Raw genomic sequence first — 22,613 nt, 5'->3', positions numbered from 1 at the left:
AAGAAGGGCTTCCCTTTCTTTTTCCAGTGTGATCACTTCCAAGGTTCTTAAGGGGGCACTTTGGTCCATATTTTGCTCTGTGTAACTTCTTCAGTGCTAGGTTCCTGCAAGGCACAGCATTTGGTCACTCCAAGCTTTCTCCAGCTCTGTTTGAGCAATGGTGGCATAGCCAGGAACCCTATACGCCTGAACCTGTGTTCTAATCCACATGCCACATTCCACACCGCCCCCCTCAGCATATGTGGAACTGCCCATCCAAACTTCCTCCCCTGAAGTCAGCAGCGAAGAGAAGTGTGCTAAATTCCTCCAAAAGCAACCTCTCTAGATCTCAGCAGCCACTGGAGTTATACATCACTGGTAGGATATAAAATGGCACAGCACCTTTAAAAACCAGACTGGTACTTCCTAATAAAGGTAAACACACATATACCATATGACACAACTATCCCACTCATACAGATCTATTTGAGAAAAATGAAAATGTATGTTCACATAATAATCCATGCTTGAATGTTTATAGCTGTTTTATTCATAAAAACAGGAAATAGCTAAAATGTCCTTCCACTGGAGAATACACAAAATAAGATATCCGTATATAACAGAATATTACACAGCAATAAAAAGGAACGAAGTATCAATACATTCATCAACACGGATAAATCTGAAATTCATGACGCTAAATGAAACAAGCCAGAATCTAAAAGCCACAAACTGAATGACATGTATAGGGACAGCTGACAGAGACTCCTGGTAAAGGGAAGGTTTGACTTAAAACAGCCAGCATTAGGAAATTTTTTGGAGCGAGGGAAGAGAGCTGCTCTGCAGTTTCCTTGTGGTACTAGTTACATATATTGATTTGTCAAAACTTGTAATAGCATACATTCTAAAATTGAATTCTTATTTTTGAAAAATTAAACAGGTATTAAAAAATGACTGAAAAAAATTGCAAATTAAGGAAAAGCAAAATGACTCATGAAATCATTCAGTCTCACCTATGGGATGGTTTGTATATATAAATGCTTTATAAAACTGCCATCATCATTTACACACTATTTTATACACTGGCATTCAAACAACAGTAAACTATGATTGCCTCTCCTCTTTGGACTAAATTTTTCTTAAAAATTTCATTTACTAGCAGTACCAATATTGTGGCATTTACCCAGGCATTTATTGAAAACTCCCTTCCTGTTATACACTGACAATGTGTGTGAGGTCTCACAGGGGTCCTAAGGGAGAACAGGCAATGAATGCTTCCCTTGTCTTTTACATTCATAGGATTGATCCACAGTATAATATATTAAATGTTGTCTAAGAATTCCAAAAGACCTGTAGCTGTTTCCATGTTCCTTACATATAAATGATTAACCTCAAATGTGACTTCTCATGTATTCAGTAGGAATAATTGGTGAGGGATTTCCCATATGTGTGAACCTTCATATTTTGCAAAGTATGGGACAAAAGCAAAAACCTTCCCATATCACATTCCTTTCATTAATGGGTTTCTCTCTCATGTGTCCTTTCAGGTTTTTGAAGAGACTAGGAATGAACACCTATATTGCTTCTGTCCAGTGTACCTCCTCACATGTCATCAGCAGGCTAAGAACTGCGGAGTCTCTATCACTCCTTATGTACATAAGGCCTCTCTCCGCTGTGTGTTGTTCTATGTTTATGAAGGGTTGAGGAACTACTAAAAGCGTTGCCACATTCCTTACATTAATAAGGTTTCTCTCCACTATGAGATCTTACATGCTCAGTGAGGTATGAGGATTGACTAAAGGCCTTCCCACATTCCTTACATTCAAAAGGCCTCTCTGCTGTGAGTTTTTTGTGTCTAGTGAGATCTAAGAACAAAATGCTTCCCCATATTCCTTACACTCATAAGGTCTCTCTCTGCTGTGAGTTCTTACATGTCTAGTGAGATCTGAGAAAGAACAAAAGGCTTTTCCACATTCCTTACACTCATAAGGTCTCTCTCTATTGTGAGTCTTTATATGCGCAGTGAGGTTTGAGGGATAGCTAAAGGCTTTTCCACATTCCTTACATTCATAGGGCCTCTCTCCACTGTGAATTTTTTTATGTCTAGAGAGGCTTGTGAAATAACAAAAGGTTTTACCACATTCCTTACATTCATAAGGTTTCTCTCCACTGTGAGATCTTACATGGTCAATGAGGTGTGAGGACTGACTAAAGACTTTCCCACATTCCTTACATTCAAATGGCCTCTCTCCACTGTGAGTTCTCATATGCACAGTGAGGGATGAGGAACTACTGAAGGCTTTCCCACATTCCTTACATTCATAAGGTCTCTCTCTACTATGAGTTTTTATGTGTGTAGTGAGGATTGAGGGATAGCTAAAGGCTTTTCCACATTCCTTACATTCATAAGGTTTCTCTCCACTGTGAGATTTTTTATGTCTAGAGAGGCTTGTGAAATAACGAAAGGTTTTATCACATTCCTTACATTCATAAGGTTTCTCTCCACTGTGAGATCTTACATGGTCAGTGAGGTGTGAGGACTGACTAAAGGCTTTCCCACATTCCTTACATTCATAAGGCCTCTCTCCACTGTGAGTTCTTATATGTCTAGTGAGACATGAGAAAGAAAAAAAGGCTTTCCCACATTCCTTACATTCAAAAGGCCTCTCTCCACTGTGAGTTTTTGTATGTCTAGTGAGATCTGAGAAAGAACAAAAGGCTTTCCCACATTCCTTACATTTGTAAGGCCTCACTCCACTATGAATTCTTGTATGTAGAGTGAGAGATGAGGAACAACGAAAGGCTTTCCCACATTCCTTACATTCATAAGGTCTCTCTCTATTATGAGTTTTTATATGTGTAGTGAGAGTTGAGGGATAGCTAAAGGCTTTTCCACATTCCTTACATTCATAAGGCCTGTCTCCACTGTGAATTTTTTTATGTCTTGAGAGGCTTGTGAAATAACCAAAGGTTTTACCACATTCCTTACATTCATAAGGTTTCTCTCCACTGTGAGATCTTACATGGTCACTGAGGTGTGAAGACTGCCTAAAGGCTTTCCCACATACCTTACACTCATAAGGCTTCTGTCCACTGTGTTTTCTTGTATGTACACTTAGGAACGAGGAACGACTAAAGGCTTTCCCACATTCCTTACATTCATAAGGTCTCTCTCTACTATGAATTTTTATATGTGTAGTGAGAGTTGAGGCATAGCTAAAGGTTTTTCCACATTCCTTACATTCATAAGGCCTCACTCCACTGTGAGTTTTTTTATGTCTAGAGAGGCTTGTAAAATAACAAAAGGTTTTACCACATTCCTTACATTCATAAGGTTTCTCTCCACTGTGAGGTCTTACACGGTCAGTGAGGTGTGAAGACTGACTAAAGGCTTTCCCACATTCCTTACATTCATAAGGCCTCTCTCCACTGTGATTTCTTGTATATACAGTGAGGGATGAGGAATGACTAAAGGTTTTCCCACATTCCCTACATTTATAAGGTCTCTCTCTACTATGAGTTTTTATATGTGTAGTGAGGATTGAGGGAAAGCTAAAGGCTTTTCCACATTCCTTACATTCATAAGGCCTCACTCCACTGTGAGTTCCTATATGTTTGGTGAGATCTAAGAAACAATGAAAGGCTTTCTGACATTCCTTACAGTCATAAGGCCTCCCTCTACTGTGCCTTCTTGCACGTAAAATGAGGTGTGAAGGCTCACTAAAGGCCTTCCCATGTTCCTTACAGTCATAAGGCCTCTCTGTACTATGAGTTCTTACAAGTTTAGTGAGGGGAGAGGAAGAACTACAGGGTTTCCCATGATGCTTACATGTATAGAGTTTGTTTGCAGTATTAGTTCTCACACAAGGTTTTATGTAAGAACGACAACTGAAGTCTTCTCCACATTCCTTACAATGACAAAGTTTGTATCCAGTGTGAGATCCGATGTGATGCTTAAATGACGAATGATTCATGAAAGCTTTCTCACACTCATGGCATTCAGAAGGATTTGCTGTAGCAAATGTTCTTTTGAGCCCAGTATGATCTCCAATCCAGCTGAAAGTTTTCCCACACTTATTACCTCCATTCTTTTTCTTTACTTTAACTTCTTTACCTTCATGGAGATGCTCTACCATATACCTTCTGTTAAAAATAGACAACATGTTATTAGAATTAAATGTCATCATTTCACAATTACCAAACAGAGTCAATGTGCATGTTTTCTGCACTGAGTTGTCTCATGTTGCATAGACCGAATCATCTCTCAGAGGGCACTACCATTATTGTCAGTGTTTCTAAATAATGGCGTTTTCTGATAATTGTGTACAAGTGAAATACATTTCAAATGCTCCATATGATTCATATTTATGAAAATATTGTGTTGTAAAATTATGTAAACACATTTTAGAGAGCCAGTTTTGTACCCACACACACAAATATCATGACACCTTAAAATGCTCTCCTGAGTTACCGCTCGCTGTCATGTGAATGACACCCACCTCACGTACCTCCTCTGGTTATTGTGCTGATCTTCAGTATCATGGAATTCACAGATTTCTCCTAACACAAAGGTCCAGGAATCATTCTTCATGAATTGCACTATTATATGTTTACTAGACAATGTTTGTTCATTATTATCCTGTTGAGAAACTGACCCAGTAATTTTAAGTGGAGTTTCACAGTATGCAACAGAACAGTAAGGAAATTTTATAAGGAATAAGGCATATGCGACAAAAGACTTTGAGGCATTTGGCTGTTCTAAAACTTTAGAAATGGTCAAAGCGTAGGAAATTTAATAAGAAATCATTTCATGATAACTGAGAGTTATGGTGACATAAATAGTGCACAATTAGCAGAGCAAAAGCAAAAGGTATTGCAAACAATATATGTGTATAAAGGTATATTAAAACTTGTAATAGAGACGGTCTGTGGAGCCCTGGTGGTGCAGTAGATAAGGGCTTGGCTACTAACCAAAAGATAAGCAGTTCAAATCCACCAGCTGGGACAGTTCTACTCTGTCCTATAGGGTCATTATGAGTCAGAATCAACTCGACATCAGTAGGTTTGGGTTTTTTTGGTTCTAATCCCACAAATAGAAGGTGTAAGAGTAGTAAAAATAAAAAAAGTAAGCTTAGGTGTGTGTGGATGCTCACTGTCCTCAAACTGAAAGACTTTTGCTAGTTGATTTCCTCAAATGTACTTCCATCCCAGAAGGGCTGGTCCTTCAAAGGATTCTCGTCTTCCGGTGCTCCCTGCAACAGCAGATCTGGATGAGTCTTATCTCCACTCTCAGATCTTCCCCTTGCTATTCAGGGAGAAAAATTAGTGTGGCTGATATAGTGCTTATGGTGAAGGGCAGATCCTGAGGGAAGGGCACATTTTGCTGACATTGTGTCCAATACTTTGGTCTCCAGGGTCTCTAAGATGGATAAGTGTGAGTTTATTTGCAGCAAAATAATCACGTCAAATTTGTAGTAAACACAGTAAAACTCAAACATGGTCCCAAACCACAAATCTCTCTTTGCCTCAAAAAAAAAACAGCCAAACCCGTTGCCATCGAGTCAATTCGGACTCATAGCAACCCTATAGGATGGAGTATAATTGCCCATAGGGTTTCCAAGGAATGGCTGGTGGACTCAAACTGCCAACCTTTTGGTTAGCAGCCAAGCACTTAACCACTTTGCCACCAAGGCCCCCTTTGCCTCAAAGTGACCCCTAAAACCAAAGCTCACACAACATTTAAAGAGCCTCAAGGCTTTTAAACACATATGAAATAAAGACTTTAATACATAGATTTTTTACTTTCTTGGGGAAGTCACTAGAGCACAATAAGCTCCATGAGGATAGTAGTAAAAACGTCTGTCATGTTTGCCAATGTATTCCCATTCCTCAACTCAAATTCTATAAGAAGGCTGATGAGTACAATTTATTTATTCACTAATGAATAAATAAGAAAAATGAAGCCATCCTTACCCAAGTCCAGGTTCCTGAAGGTTTCTATCATCACATCTGTGTAGAGTTTCCTCTGAGAAAAATCCAGTAAAGCCCACTCTTCTTGGGTAAAGTCAACGGCAACATCCTCAAAGACCACTGAGTCCTAAAACAGCCCACATATTCCAGATCAGCAAGGTAACAACTTAACTAAAGTGTGTGAAAAGATGGATGTGACTGTCAGTCCAGGGAAACTGAGAATTCACAGGAAGGTCACGGTCACACAAGGTTCTGTGCCCTACTCTAGCATTTGGCCATCAGCCTCATCCCTTTGCTGTCTACATTTACCTCCTGACCGTTGGCATCCTATCTCATAGATTCAACAATATTTCTAACACATTGAACTTATCCCTCCACAATTTAACTGTGACCAATTCCAGTCTTATTCCTGTCTATATTTATGGTCCAAAACAGCCAGGACACATACCAAAAGGAAAGAATTCCTCTACAAATCATAGACCTATACCCACATTCAGGTCATTCTTTGTGGAAAAAACAACTTCACCTCCTTCCATAAGGCCTGCCAGAACACTTAGTAAAACATAAAGCACAAGGTGAAAGCAGGATGAGATACTAACAACTGGTGAACAAAGAAGGACCAGCAACTTTTCCCTTTGCCTCTCACCAACCATGAGAGGCCCAGAGACCCACACAAACTGGCAAACTAGATCTGAGCTACCCGTATTTTCTTGAAGAACCCAGGCCATCAGGAAGTGTCACAGCAACCTGTCAAAAAAAGGATATTCTTTCTGAAAGTTATGAATTTTTACATATCTGTCACCTATTTTTCAGTAACTTAGCAGTTGCACTGTCATCCTCTCTGACCCTTTCATGGAGATAGGCAAGAAGGTTAGAAACATACGCAGAGAAACAGGAGATATGAAAATCCAGAGCTCCCCACAATTCTCAAACTTTCGAGCCTGGATGTTACTGAGTATCAAACATTAATGACTGCACCGTTCATCAAACACCCAGACATACACACAAACACATGCTCTTATAAGGTGACAAAGGTGAAAACAGTATACCCTTGTTTTTGTTGACCATAAAGACTAAGTTACAATTCATATTTTGTAAGTAAATTAACTGAAGTACACAGGGCTTAGCAGTTAATTTGCTCGTTAACCATAGGAAACTTACACACCAGGCCTCTGGAGGCTCCACCTCAAAATTTTCTCACATTGGCAGCCCCTAAAAGACACATAAGCATGACTACCCAAACTCTGACCGCTGGAACCTCCCAGTCTATAGGATCCCACTGCAGACTACATTCAGAGAAACAGCTTGAAACATACAACTTCCACATGCAATGAGGAGGAAAAAGGATGCTACACTGCATTTCTGATGCTACCTTAGGACTGAACAGCAGATCAGCTATAGAACCGGAAGGCTCCTCTTGTTATGGGCAGTGAGTAAAGCAAGCTGCCTAGGTCATCTCTAATCATTCCTGGTATGATGGTGTCACAACAAACTTCAGTGCAGAGACAAAATTAAAAAGTCTTCTCTACTACAGTGGACCAGGTTACATATGTGAAAGCCATGAGAAACTCTAACATTCATTACTGTGATATACTAATTGTAAAATGTTCTATTTATTGAACAACTACAATATGTGAAAGATTTTACAAAAAGCTTTCGACAGACTAGGTCATTCATTTATTACAATAGCTCTCCTAAGCAGTTATCAATTCAAACAGTACAGGAATATTACAGATAATTAATCACATGCTAAATGTTGCCTAAATGGAATGTTGATGAGCCAGGGTCTGAATGCAGGTCAGTTTGTCACTGAAGTCTAAATTCCTGACAACTGCATTTCTGTTCACATGATTAGAGTTTTGTTGTTTTTAGGGCAGTCATTCTCCAGTAAAACTATGGATATTCTAGAGCCCTGTTGAGCAGCATGGAGAGGAGGCAAAGCCTGTATTTTATTCAGTTCATACAATCTTTAGCCCCTTCTCAAGGCAAAGCCCTGTGTGTCAAACAGGATGCTTGCCTTCAGGGCCTTACCTCTGGATCATTAATTTAACAAAGTTGATTTAGGTAATATTTACAAAGAGCCAACTTCATGTGAGCAAAGCAGACACAGCACTGAAGAAAACAAATATCTGGATGCATATGGATCATAAATTCTATGGGTGTGTACAGTAAATAAATAAGATATAATGTCAGGTGTCAGTAAGTTCTACGGAAAATGAGGCACAGTGAGAGATAAAGAAGGACTCACACACGCATTTCTATCTTCGAGGGTTAGTGTAGGGAAGACAGAAAAGCAAAATAACCATTTAAGAAAACAGTAAATAATGAAACATGGCTTGGTAAAAGAAAATGGTGTCTTCAAATAAAAAAATTACAACCAGACAGATTGTAATGATTTTGCAATCTATTATAGAATCCAAATGCTCATCGATATTAACAAGTCTCAATGTAGAAACACATAATTCAAAGCGCTCCATTCACATTCCAGCCCAGCAGAGGTTAGAAATATTGCACACTTCAAGAAAAGACAAAAAGCTAATTAGCAATAGGCTAAGGATAAATTGAGACACTGAAAAATTAAAAGCAACACAAATGAATAGTATGAAGAAAGAAACATGAAAATAAATAAAATATTAATGGTAGAAATGAATGAAGACTTTAGATTTCTGGTCTGGCATTGGTTAGAAGTTGTCAATCCCATCCATACCACAAGAAAAAACTAAACTAACTGAAAATAAACAACTCTTCTTAGATCCATCAGAGAATTGAGGTCATAGATCAAACTGCCCCCACGTGTCTGTCAGTGTGTCGTACTATAGGGGCTTGTGTGTTGCTGTGATGCTGGAAGCTATGCTACCGGTATTCAGATACCTGCAGGGTCACCCATGGAGGACAGGTTTCAGCTGAGCTTCCAGACTAAGACAGACTAGGAAGAAGGATCCAGCAGCCTACTTCTGAAAAGCATTAGCCAGTGAAAACCTTATGAATAGCAGAGGATCATTGTCTGATATAGTGCTGGAAGATGAGCCCCCCAGGTTGGAAGGCACTCAAAACATGACTGGGGAAGAGCTGCCTCCTCAAAGTAGAGTCGACCTTAATGACGTGGATGGAGTAAAGCTTCCGGGACCTTCATTTGCTGATGTGGCACGACTGAAAATGAGAAGAAACAGCTGTAAACATCCATTAATAATCGGAACCTGGAATGGAAGAAGTATGAATCTAGGAAAAATGGGAATCATCAAAAATGAAATGGAGCGCATAAACATCGATATCCTAGGTATTAGCGAGCTGAAATGGACTGGTATTGGACATTTTGAATCGGACAATCATATAGTCTACTATGCTGGGAATGACAACTTGAAGAGGAATGGTGTTGCATTCATCGTCAAAAAGAACGTTTCAAGTTCTATCCTGAAGTACAACACTGTCAGTGATGGTATAATATCCATACGCCTACAAGGAAGACCAGTTAATACGACTATTATTCAAATTTACGCACCAACCACTAGGGCCAAAGATGAAGAAATAGAAGATTTTTATCAGATGCTGCAGTCTGAAATTGACTGAACATGCAATCAAGATGCATTGATAATTACTGGTGACTGGAATGCAAAAGTTGTAAACAAAGAAGGATCAGTAGTTGGAAAATATGGCCTTGGTGAAGGAAACAAAACCGGAGATCGAATGATAGAGTTTTGCAAGACCAACGAATTCTTCATTGCAAATACCTTCTTTCACCAACATAAACGGCGACTATACATATGTACCTCGCCAGATGGAACACACAGCAATGAAACTGACTGCATCTGTGGAAAAGCTCAATATCATTCAGTCAGAAAAACGGCCAAGGGCCGACTGGGGAACAGACCATCAATTGCTCCTATGCAAGTTCACACTGAAACTGAAGAAAATCAGAGCAAGTCCACGAGAGCCAAAATATGACCTTGAGCATATACCACCTGAATTTAGAGACCCCTCAACAATAAATTTGATGCATTGAACACTAGTGACCAAAGACCAGATGAGTTGTGGAATGACATCAAGGACATCATACATGAAGAAAGCAAGAGATCACTGAAAAGACAGGAAAGAAAGAAAAGACCAAGACGAATATCAGAGGAGACTCTGAAACTTGCTCTTTAGTGTTGAGCAGCTAAAGCAAAAGGAAGAATTGGTGAAGGAAAAGAACTGAACAGAAGATTTCAAAGGGTCTCTTGAAAAGACAAAGTAAAGTATTACAATGACATGTGCAAAGAGCTGGAGATGGAAAACCAAAAGGGAAGAACACCCTCGGTGTTTCTCATGCTGAAACAACTGAAGAAAAAATTCAAGCCTCGAGTTGAAATAGTGAAGGATTCCATGGGGAAAATATTAAATGACACAGGAAGCATCAAAAGAACATGGAAGGAATACACGGTCATTATACCAAAAGCAATTTAGTGAATATTCAACCATTTCAAGAGGTGGCACATGATCAGGAAAAAGTCCAAGCTGCTCTGAAGGCACTGGCAAAAAAAAAAAGGCTCCAGGAATCGATGGAATATCAATTGAGATGTTTCAACAAACAGATGCAGCGCTGGAGGTGCTCACTCGTCTATGCAGAGAAATATGGAAGACAGCTTCCTGGCCAACTGAACGGAAGAGATCCATATTTCTGCCTATTCCCAAGAAAGGTGATCCAGCCGAATGTGGAAATTATAGAACAATATCATCAATACCACATGCAAGCAAAATTTTGCTGAAGATCATTCAAAAACGGCTGCAGCAGTATATCAACGGAGAACTGCCAGAAATTCAGGCCTGTTTCACAAGAGGAAGTGGAACCAGGGGTATCATTGCTGATGTCAGATGGATCCTGGCTGAAAGCACAGAATACCAGAAGGACGTTTACCTATGTTTTATTGACTGTGCAAAGGCATTCGACTGTGTGGATCATAACAAACGATGGATAACACTGCGAAGAATGGGAATTCCAGAACACTTAATTGTGCTCCTGAGGAACCTTTACATGGATCAAGAGGCCGTTGTTTGGACAGAATAAGGGGATACTGAGTGGTTTAAAGTCAGGAAAGGTGTGCGAAAGGGTTGCATTCTTTCACCATACCTATTTAATCTGTATGCTGAAGAAATAATACGAGAAGCTGTACTATATGAAGAAGAACGGGGCACCAGGATTGGAGGAAGACTCATTAACAACCTGTGTGATGCAGATGACACAACCTGGCTTGCTGAAAGTGAAGAAGACTTGAAGTACTTACTAATGAAGATCAAAGACCACAGCCTTCAGTATGGATTACACCTCAACATAAAGAACACAAAAATCCTCACAACTGGATCAATAAGCAACATCTCGTTAAATGGCGAAAATATTGAAGTTGTCAAGGATTTCATTTTACTTGGATCCACAATCAACACCCATGGAAGCAATAGTCAAGAAATCAAAAGACACGTTGCATTGGGCAAATCTGCTGTAAAGGACCTCTTCAAAGTGCTGAAGAGCAAAGGTGTCACCCTGAAGACTAAGGTGCATGTGACCCAAGCCATTGTATTTTCAATCGCATCATATGCATGTGAAAGCTGGACAATGAATAAGGAAGAAGGAAGAAGAGTTGACACCTTTGAGTTGTGGTGTTGTTGAAGAATACTGAATATACCATGGACTGCCGAAAGAACAAATCTGTCTTGGAAGAAATGTGGCCAGCATGCTCCTTAGAGACAAGGATGGTGAGACTGCATCTTACATACTTTGGACATGTTGTCAGGAGGGATCAGTCCCTGGAGAAGGACATCATGCTTGGCAAAGTACAGGGTCAGCGGAAAAGAGGAAGACCCTCAACGAGGTGGACTGACACGGTGGCTGCAACAATGAGCTGAAGCATAACAACGACTGCAAGGATGGCGCAGGACCGGGTAGCGTTTCGTTCTGTTGTGCATAGGGTCGCTATGAGTCAGAACCGACTCGATGGCACCTAACAACAACAACAAATCAAACTGATGCCTCCAAAATTGGAGGCACAGACAGGCAGATACAGAAAATGAAAGTTTAAAAGAGCAGTAGCCCAGGAGAAGCTGCTGCTAGAGCCAGTACAGGAGTGAGAAAACCTAAAGTGAATTGATTAATACCATGAGGCTCATTCTAGAGTACCATGACAGTTAATACCACGGAGGCCAAGTCATAGGGATGCCCCCATATTTTGCTGAGTTTTACTTCCAGGAGTCGTAAAAGCTTTTCACTGCGATAACTGGAAAAGAATACACTGGTGTTTCTGGAGCAGCGAGAGGGGAAAAGAGCCATTTTCAAGTACGTCCACAGCATTCTGTACTCTTCAGTAAGGCCTGCCCTCAAAGGAAATAATTTCACCAGAGCTTTCACTAACTGGCCTTTTTATGGAGTCTAAATGACCTCAGAAATAACCAACTCCATGCCCATCTAAGATTCCTGTCTCACCTAAGGAGGCAGGGTGAAACTGGGAAGCACTTTGTGAAAGTCAGTCTAAGAGTTCAGGTTCACTAGAAGAATAAAATCTCATAGGACTTATAAAATGCTTCCTCTCCCCCACACCATTACCACCACAAGACTCCTGCACAACAGGGGATTAAAACCAAAAGAAATTCAGATTTATGACTTTATTTAAGAAGTCTCTAGGGAAGATGAAAGGGGAGAGAAAAAAAAGAAGAGGAAATTTTAACCTGTCACACCCACAGTTGTAACAAACACAGCCGAATTTTTGGCCAGACAAACATAAAATATCACACTGAAAGCCAATTTACCACAGTGTCTTTCACATATTCTTCAGGAAAATTTTACTTCCTGTGATATTAATAATACTGTTTGATAATTTCCGTGTGCGATTGGATCACCGTTCTTGGGTACAGGAATAAATTTGGATTTCTTCCAGTTCGTTGGCCACGTAGGTGTCTTCCAAGTTTCGTGGCATAGATCAGTTAGCACTTCCAGCGCTGCATTCATTTGCTGAAATATCTCAATTGGTATTCCATCAATTCTTGGAGCATTATTTTTCACCAATGTCTTCAGTGAATCTTGGGCTTCTTCCTCTAGTACAATTGGTTCTTGATCTTATGCTATCTCCTGAAATGGCTGAACGTCAACCAATTCTTTTTGGTATAGTGACTCTGTGCATCCCTTCCATCTTCTTTTGATGCTTTCTACATCCTTTAATATTTTCCCCATAGAACCCTAACATACTGCAACTTGAGGTCTGAATTTTTTCTTCAGTTCTTTCAGCTTGAGAAATGTGGAGCATGTTCTTCCATTTTGGTATTCTATGTCCACATCTTTGCACATGTCATTTTAGTACTTTATCTTCTTGAGCCGCCTTTTGAAATCTTCTGTTCAGCTCTCTGACTTCATCATTTCTTCCTTTTGCTTTAGCTACTCGACATTCAAGAGCACATTTCAAAGTCTCTTCTGACAATGATTTTGGTGTTTTCTTTTTTTCCTATTTAATAACCTTTTGCTTTCTTCATGAATGATATCCTTGATGTCATTCCACAACTCATCTGGTCTTCAGTCATTAGAGTTCAACACATCAAACCTATTCTTCAGATGGTTTCTAAATTCAGGGGGGATATACTCAATTTTTTTTTTTTTATACTCAAAGTCATACTTTGGCTCTTGTGGACTTGTTCTAATTTTCTTCAGTTTCAATTTGAACTTGCTTATGAGTTAATTGATAATGTGATCCTCAGTCAGCCCATGGCCTTGTTCTGACTGATGATATTGAGCTTCTCCATCCTCTCTTTCCATAGATGTAGTCAGTTTGATTCCTCTGTATTCCATCTGGTGAGGTCCATGTATATAATTGCCATTTACGTTGGTGAAAAAAGGTATTTGCAGTGAAGAAGTCATTGGTCTTGCAAAATTCAACCATGCGATCTCCAGCACTGTTTCTATCACCAAGGCCATACCTTCCAACCCTCAGTTTTTCTTCTTTGCTTCCAACTTTTGAATTCCAATCACCAGTAATTATAAATCCATCTTGGTTGCACACTGGATCAATTTCAGACTGCAGAAGTTGGTGAAAATCTCCAATTTCTTCATCTTCGGCCTTAGCAGCTGGTGCGTAAATTTGAATGCTAGTCATATTAGCTCATCTTCCTTATAGGTATATGGATATTATCCTATCACTGACAGCACTGTACTTCACGCAAGATCTTGTAATATTATTTTTGACAATGAATGGAACACCATTCCTCTTCAAGCTGTCATTCCCAGCATAGCAGACCATGTGATTGTCTGATTGAAAATTTTTAACCATTTCCAATTTTCCAAGATTCACACTTCGTACGTTCCACATTCTGATTGTTAATGAGTATTTGCAGCTATTTCTTCTCATTTTGAGTCATGCCACATCGCCAAATGAAAGTCCCAAAAGGTTGACCCATCCACGTCATTAAGGTTGACTCTACTTTGAGGAGACTGCTCTTCCCCAGTTAACTTTTGAGTGCTGGCTTATCTTTTGGCACTATATCAAACTATGTTCTGCTGCTATTCATAAGGTTTTCACTGGCTAATTCTTCACAGAAGTAGACCACCGGGTCCTTCTCAGTCTATCTTATTCTGGAAACTCAGCTCAAACCTGTCCACCATTGGTGAACCTGCTGTTATTTGAACACTGGTGGCATACCTTCCAGCATCACAGCAACACAGACGCCCATACATTGCAACAAACTGACATCATTCACAAGTGGCAAGAGCAATACATCAACAGGGAACTGCCAGAAATTCAAGCCAGTATCAGGAGAGGACATGGAACCAAGGATATCATTGCTGATGTCAGATGGAACCTGGCTGAAAGCAGGAAATACCAGAAAGATGTTTACTTGTGTTCTATTGATTATGCAAAAGATTCGACTGTGTGGATCACAACAAATTATGGATAACATTGTAAAGAATGGGAATTCCATAACACTTAACCTGTACTCATGAGGCACCAGTACATGGAACAAAAGGAACTCATTCATACAGAACAAGGGGATGCTGCATGGTTTAAAATCATGAAAGATGTGCATCAGGGTTGTACCCTTTCATCATACTTATTCAATGTCTACCTGAGAAGCTAGGGTATATTAAGAATGCGGCATCATGATGGGAGGAAAACTCATTACCAAACTGCGTTATGCAGATGACACAACCTTGCTTGCTGAAAGTAAAAAGAATGTGAAGCACTTACTAATGAAGATCAAAGACAACAGCCTTCAGTATGGATTACGCCTCAACATAAAAAAGACAAAAATTCTCACAACTGGGCAATAAGAAACATCATGATAAACGGAGAAAAGACTGAAGTTGTCAAAGATTTCATATTATTTGTATCGACATTCAACACCCAAGGAAACATCAGTCAAGAAATTAAGCAACGCACCGCACTGGTCAAATCTACTACAAAAGATGTCTTTAAAGCATTAAAAAGTAAAGATGTCACCTTAAAGACTAAAGGTTTGCCTGTCCCAAGCCATGGTGTTTTCAATTGCCTCAAACCAAAAACAAAAAAAACCCAAACCCGTTGCCGTTGAGTCCATTTCAACTCATAGCAACCCTATAGGGCAGAGTGGAACTGCCCCATAGTGGATTCGAACTGCCAACCTTGTCGTTAGCAGCAGTAGCACTTAACCATTACACCACCAGGGTTTCCAAAACATAGTAGAAACGCCCCATAGAGTTTCCAAAGAGCGCCTGGTGGATTCAAACAGCTGATCTTTTGGTTAGCAGCCATTGCAATTAACCACTACACAACAAGAGCTTCCTCAGTTGCCTCATATGCATTCAAAAGCTGGACAATGAATGAGGAAGACTGAAAAATAATTGATGCCTTTGAATTGTGGTACTGGTGAAGAATATTGAATATACCATGCATGGACTGCCAAAAGAAAAAACAAATTTATCTTGGAAGAGGTATAACCAGAATGACCCTTAGAAGCAAGAATGGCAAGATTATGGCTCAAGTACTTTGGTCATGTTATTGAAATGGATCAATCCTTGAAGGGGGGGCATCAAGCTTGGTAAAGTAGAGGGTCACCAAAAAAGAGGAAGACCCTCAACCAGATGAGATTGACACAGTGGCTGCAAAAATGAGCTCAGGCATAACAACAAATGTGAGGATGGTACAGGACTGGCCAGTGTCTAACTCTGTAGTACACAGGGTCTCTATGAGTCAGAACTGACTTGAGGGCACCTAACAACAACTTTCACTCAATACATCTTATTCATATTTCAACAAAAATTACAAGGCAAACTAAATGACAAAAAACGAAGCTTGAATAGACAAAGCAGGTATCAGAACCATACTCAAGTATGGCAGAGATTTTAGGTTTATGAGACTGTATTTAAAACAACTATGATTCACATGATAAGGCCTCCAATGGAAAAAGCAGACCACATGCAAGAATGGAGGGGTAATATGGGCAGAAAAATGGAAAGTCTAAGAAAAATTGAAAGGAATTCCTAAAAATAAAAAACACTAATAGAAATGAAGAATGTCTTTAATGAGGTCAGCATTAGATTGGACATGGACAAGGAAAAAATCAGTAAGCTTTAAGATAGGTCAGCAGAAAAAACAAAAATGCAAAACTGAAATGTAAAGAGAAAAAAGAATGAAAAAAATTCTTATACAAGAGTGAGGACACAGAGTATCAAAGAACTATGAGACAAAATACGTAACATATGCACAATGAGAATACCAGATAAAAAAACTAAAAGTAATACTTGAAGTAATAACAGTTGAGAATTTTACAAAATTAATGACAGACACCAAACAACAGGTCCTGAAGTTCAGAGGACAACAAGCAGGATAAACGCAAAAAATTTACACCTAGGCATATCATATTTACACTACAGAAAATCCAGGATGGAAAGAAAATCCTGAAGGAAGCCAGAGGAGAAAACACCTCTTATTTATAGAGAAGGAGCCAGAAGAACAGAAAAAAGGGAGGTACATGAGTACCATTACTGAATGTTTTGATCAAAGATTCTACAGAAGAATCTTGATTAAAAGAAGAAAACACAGAAGAAAATTTCAAATTCTTTCTGGATTCAGGCTTTCTAGAGCCACTGAGGCTGGATGAACCCCTAAAACTGCTGCCCTGAGATAATATTTAAATCTTAAAGCAAAAATACCTTCTGAGTTCTTATTAAAACTAAATAATGTTGCTGTTGTTCAGTGCTGCTGAGTCGGTTCTGACTTAGAGCGAACCTATACCATGGAACAAAACACTGCCCAGGCCTCCATCATGCTCACAGTCATTTTTATGCTTGAACCCACTGTTGCAGCCACTGTGTCAATCCATCTCATTGAAGGTCGTCTTCTTTCCCGCTGACCCTGTACTTTACCAAGCATGATCTCCTTCTCCAGAGACTGATCCCTCCTGAAAACATATCCAAAGTTCATAAGACACAGTTTTGCCATCCTTGCTTCTAAGGAGCATTCTGGTTGTACTTCTTCCAAGACAGATTTGTTTGTTCTTCCGACATTCCATGGTATATTCATATTGTTCACTTACACCACAATTCAAAAACGTCAATTCTTCTTCCATTTTCCTTATTCATTGTCCAGCTTTTGCAGGCTTAAGATGCAACTGAAAATACCATGGAGTGGGTCAGAGCAATCTTAGTCTTCAAGGTGACATCTTTGCTTTTCGACCCTTTAAAAAGGTCTTTTGTGGTCAATTTGCCCAGTGCAATGCGTCTTTTGATTTCTCAACTGCTGCTTCCATGGGTGTTCAACGTGGATCCAAGTAAAATGAAATCCTTGACAACTTTTATCTTTCCTCTGTTCGTCACAATTTTATTGGTCCAGTTGTGAGAATTTCTGCTTTATGTTGAGGCATAATCTATACTCAAGGCTGTGGTCTCTGACCTTCATCAGTAAGTGCTTCAAGTCCTTTTCACTTTCAGCAAGCAAGCTTGTATCATCTGCATAGTGCAGGTTTATAATGATTCTTCCTCCAATCTTCATATAGTCCAGCTTTTCGGATTTTGTGCTCAGTATACAGATTGAATAGGTATGGTGAAAGGATAGAACCCTGATGTACACCTTTCCTGGCTTTAAACCACTCAGTATCCCCTTGTTCTGTCCAAACAACTGCCTCTTGACCTATGTACACGTTCCTCATGAGCACAATTAAGTGCTCTGGAACTCCCATTCTTCACAATGCTATCCGTAATTTGCCACGAGCCATACAGTCAGATGCCTCTGCATAGTCAACAAAACACTGGTAAACATCTTTCCGGTATTCTCTGACACAATCTATCTGGCATCAGCAATGATATCCCTGGTTCCACATCCTGTTACGAATCCAGACTGAATTTCTGGCAGTTCCCTGTGTATATACTGCTGCAGCTGCTTTTGAATGACCTTCAACAAAATTTTGTTTGCATGTCATATTAATGATATTGTTTGATAATTTCCACATTTGGCTGGATCATCTTTCTTGGGAATATGCAAAAATATGGATCTGGTTTCCGGTCAGTTGGCCAGATAGCTGTCTTCAAAATCTCTGCGCATAGATGACTGAGCATTTCCAATGCTGCATCCATTTGCTGAAACATCTCAATTGATACTCCATCAATTCTTAGAGCCTTGTTTTTTTTTACCAATTTCTTCAGTGCAGCTTGGACTTCTTTCAGTACCATCGGTTCCTAATCATATGATACCTCCTGAAATGACTGAAGGTTGACCAATTCTTTTTGGTATAATGACTCTGTATTTCTTCCATCTTCTTTTGATGTTTCCTGCATCGTTTAGTATTTTACCCATAGAATCCTTCGCTATTGCAACTCGAGGCTTGAATTTTTTCTTTAGTTCTTTCAGCTTGAGAAATGCCAAGCTTGTTCCTCCCTTTTGGTTTTCCAACTCCAGGTCTTTGAAAGTGTCATTATAATACTTTACTTTGTCTTCTTGAGCTGCCTGCTGAAATCTTCAGTTCTTTTACTTCATCCTTTCTTACTTTTGCTTTAGCTGCTTGACATTTGAGAGCAAGTCTCAGAGTCTCTTCTGACATCCGATTTGGTGTTTTCTTTCTTTTCTGTCTTTTTAATGAATTCTTGCTCTCTTGATGTATGCCTCTGATGTCATTCCACAACTCATCTAGTCTCTGGTCATTAGTGTTCAATGCTTCAAATCTATTCTTAAGATAGTTTCTAAATTCAGGTGGGATATACTCAAGTCGTACTTTGCCTATAGTGGACTTCTTCTAATTTTCTTCAGTTTAAACTGATAGAAACATGGGAGAAAACCAAATAATAGTTTAGCTTAATTAGTATAGACTGTCTTCCTTGACCATTTTGCTCTTTGAAAAACTGTAATTAGGTTGTCATTAGGTGCTGTGTGGTTGGCTCTGACTAATAGCTACCCTATGTACAACAGAACAAAACACTGCCCAGTCCTGCACCATCCTCACAATCGTTGCTATGCTGGAGCCCAGTGTCGCAGCCACTGTGTCAATCCATATCCTTGAGGGTCCTCCTTTTTTCTGATGACCATTCACCTTATTAAGCATGATATCCTTCTGCAGGGACTGGTCCCTCCTTATAACATGTCCAAAACATGGAAGACGAAGTCTTGCCATACTCCTTTCTAAGGAGCATCCTTGCTGTACTTCTTCCAAGACAGATTCGTTCGTTCTTCTCACCGTCCATGGTATATTCATTAGTCTTCAATTCTTTTTCTGTCTTCCTTATTCATCATCCACATGAGTCAATTCAAATACCATGGCTTGGGTTAGGGGCACTTTAGTCTTAAAGGTGACACCTTTACTATTTAATACTTTAAAGAGGTCTTTTGCACCAGATTTGCTGTAATGCAATACATTGTTTTATTTCTTGACTGCTGCTTCCATGAATGGTAACTGTAAATTCAAGTAAGATGAAATCCTTGATACTTTCAATCTTTTCTTCGTTTATCATGATTTTGCTTATTAGTCCAGGTGTGAGGATTTCTGTTTTCTTTATGTTGAGGTGTAATCCATACTGAAGGCTGTCATCGTTGATTCACATGAGTAAGTGCTTCAAATCCTCCTCACTTTCAGTAAGCAAGATTGTGTCATCTGCATACTGCAGGTTCTTAATGAGTCTTCCTCCAATCCTGATGCCCCATTCCTCTTCATATAGTCCAGCTTCCCGGATTATTTTCTCAGCATTCTGACTGAACAGGTATGGTGAGAGGATACAACCCTGATACTCACCGTTCCTGATTTTAAGAGTATATGGAATTAAATTGTCAACAGCAACTCAAAATGTAAGATATAAAACTTAGGGGCAGTGAGTTTATGTTAATGGCAGACAAACAATTTAGAAAAGTAAAGTGAGAATGGCTAGATGACTTGAAAAATGTAATCCTTGAAGAATTATACACGTAGAAATTGTATTGATGTATGTTCTAATCTGTATATTATAAACAACAAAAATAAAATAACTTATTTAAAAAGAACACTAGGTAACACAGTCCTACCCTGACAGACATGGGATTGCCAAAATAAAAAAGGAAAAGAAATACAGCAGACTTGTTTTCACAATCCATGCAAGTGAGTAGAGTGAAATATTGAGAAGTACTGAAAGACAAAAACCACCAAACTAGAGTTCCACACCCAGCAAAATTATCATTTAAAAGTGAATTAAAAAAATTTCTCAGACAAACAAATATTGAAGAAATTTGTTGCCAGTATACCTCTCTTCCAAGAAATGTTAATGGAAGTTCTTAAGAGAAGGATATTGATAGAGGTTAAAAAAAAAAAAAAAAAAAAACTCGAATGTATAAAAAGAAAGGAAAAGCATTCCAAAAGGAACAAATGAAGGTAAAATGAAATATTTCATATTTCTTACTTTCAATTCGTCTAACAGACAATAGGTTGTTAAAAACAACGAGAAACCTACACAACTTGAATAGAAAGAGAAGAGCAAAAGAAGCTCACAGCCACCAGAAGAAAGGAAATAATAAAGATCAGAGCAGAAATAAATGAAATAGAGAATAGAAAAACAATAGGAACAACCAACAAAACCAAAAGTTAGTTCTTCAAAAGGATCTACAAAACAGACAAACCACTACCTAAATTGACAAAAGAAAAACAGGAGAGGACACAAATAAGACATGAAATGGGGGACATTACAACAGATCCAACTGAAATTAAAAGGATCATAACCAAAAAAAAAAAAAAATTTTTTTTAACAGAGTATTATGAAAAAATATACACCAACAAATTTGAAAACCTAGAGGTAATGGACAAATTTCTAGAAACACACTATCTGCCCAAACTAACACAGAATGATGCTGAAAATATGAACAGACCCATAATAAGTGAAGAGATTGAAAAGGTAATAAAAAAAAAAGATCCCAACAAAAAAAAAGTCCTGGCCGAGGTGGCTTTACCATAGAATTCTACCAAACATTCAGAGAAGAGCTTACACTAGTACTACTCAAACTATTTCAGAACATAGAAAAGGAAGCAATACTTTAAATTAATTCTATGAGGCCAGCATAACCCTGATACCAAAACCAGGCAAAGACACCATGAAAAAAGAAAATTACAGACAAGTATCTCTCATGAATATAGGTGTAAAAATTCTTTACAAAATTCTAGCCAATACAATTCAGCAGCATATCAAAAAAATAATGCACTACGACCAAGTAGGATTCATACCAGGCATTTAAGAATAGTTTGACAATAGAAAACCAATCAACATAACCCACCACATAAATAAAGAGTCACATGATCATCTCAATTGACCCAGAAAAGGCATTCCACAAAGTCTAACACTCATTCCATAAAAAAAAGTCCCAATAAGAGGGAGGCAGGACCAAAATGGCAGAATAGCAAGGTGGTTCCTGTGATCCCTCTTACAACAAAGACCCAAAAAATCAAGTGAAATGACTGTATTTATGTCAAGCTAGGAGCCCTGAACAGCAAAAGCAAAGTAAAAAAATGGACTGAGCCGCAGGGGAAGGCAGAGACAGATCAGAAGCACAGAGGAGTTACCAAACCTGATTGACCAGAATCCCTCAGGCACCATTCTCGGGAGCACTGCGGTGGGCTCCTAGTAGCACATGGCTGCAGTTTCCTCAGACAGAAGCAGCCAGCCGCACAGCCTACTTACACCTCCGGAAGCAGAGAATGGTTCTCTTCGCAAAAGCTAAGTATTTGGGTATATTTTACCATGCCCCCAACCCCGAAGCTGGCTTCAGTGGCTGGTGAATTCCCTGAGCCTGACGTAGGCCCATCTGAGCACCCTGAGCCATGCTCCTGGCCTTGGAGAAGGAATAAATTCACAACTGGGGGAAAAGATAATTTTCCAAATCCACTAACCTGGTGAGGTCAGGACAGAAATGGCTCCTGTCCAGGCATAAACGGTCCATGGACTTTGAATATCTTTCCCCCCTGCATGGACCTGTGTCGGCCTCTTTCAGCAGAATAGGCCCTTGTTGGCAAACTCCAACCATTCCAGCTGTGTGGTGGAAAGGTGTGTGTTTGATATTTGACACCTCATTGCCTCTTAAATAGGGTCCTCACCTACACACATAGGGGCACAAGGACTGGTGGCTCCCCTCAGGTCACCCAGTGACCAGCAGCAGGGGTCCAAGAATAATGGGTACCTCCCAGTTCTTACAAACAAAAGCATTGGGTGCCCATGCTCCGTCTGCAGAACAGGGACG

The 22,613-nt window shown here is 39.4% G+C and overlaps 1 protein-coding gene across 9 annotated transcripts in view; it reads right to left on the bottom strand.

The window, feature by feature from the left end:
* Positions 1 to 561: 561 nt before the first annotated feature.
* LOC126072187 (zinc finger protein 14-like) overlaps positions 562 to 22,613 on the bottom strand; it is a 62,543-nt gene continuing 40,491 nt past the window's right edge. For 4 of the 9 annotated variants that reach the window (XM_049876973.1, XM_049876974.1, XM_049876975.1 and 1 more), the window contains 3 exons: positions 5,953 to 6,076; positions 4,479 to 4,629; positions 562 to 4,122 (listed from right to left, as the gene is read on the bottom strand). In XM_049876973.1, the coding sequence (XP_049732930.1) occupies positions 1,845 to 4,122; positions 4,479 to 4,629; positions 5,953 to 5,983 (2,460 nt within the window). In that variant the 5' untranslated portion in view covers positions 5,984 to 6,076 and the 3' untranslated portion in view covers positions 562 to 1,844. The other 5 variants (XM_049876972.1, XM_049876976.1, XM_049876970.1 and 2 more) reach the window with 5 other exon arrangements.

Source organism: Elephas maximus, chromosome 3, assembly GCF_024166365.1.
Source record: "Elephas maximus indicus isolate mEleMax1 chromosome 3, mEleMax1 primary haplotype, whole genome shotgun sequence".
Lineage (NCBI taxonomy): Eukaryota > Metazoa > Chordata > Mammalia > Proboscidea > Elephantidae > Elephas > Elephas maximus.
The sequence above is the reverse complement of the archived record's forward strand: the minus strand, read 5'-3'. Positions and strand labels throughout refer to the sequence as shown.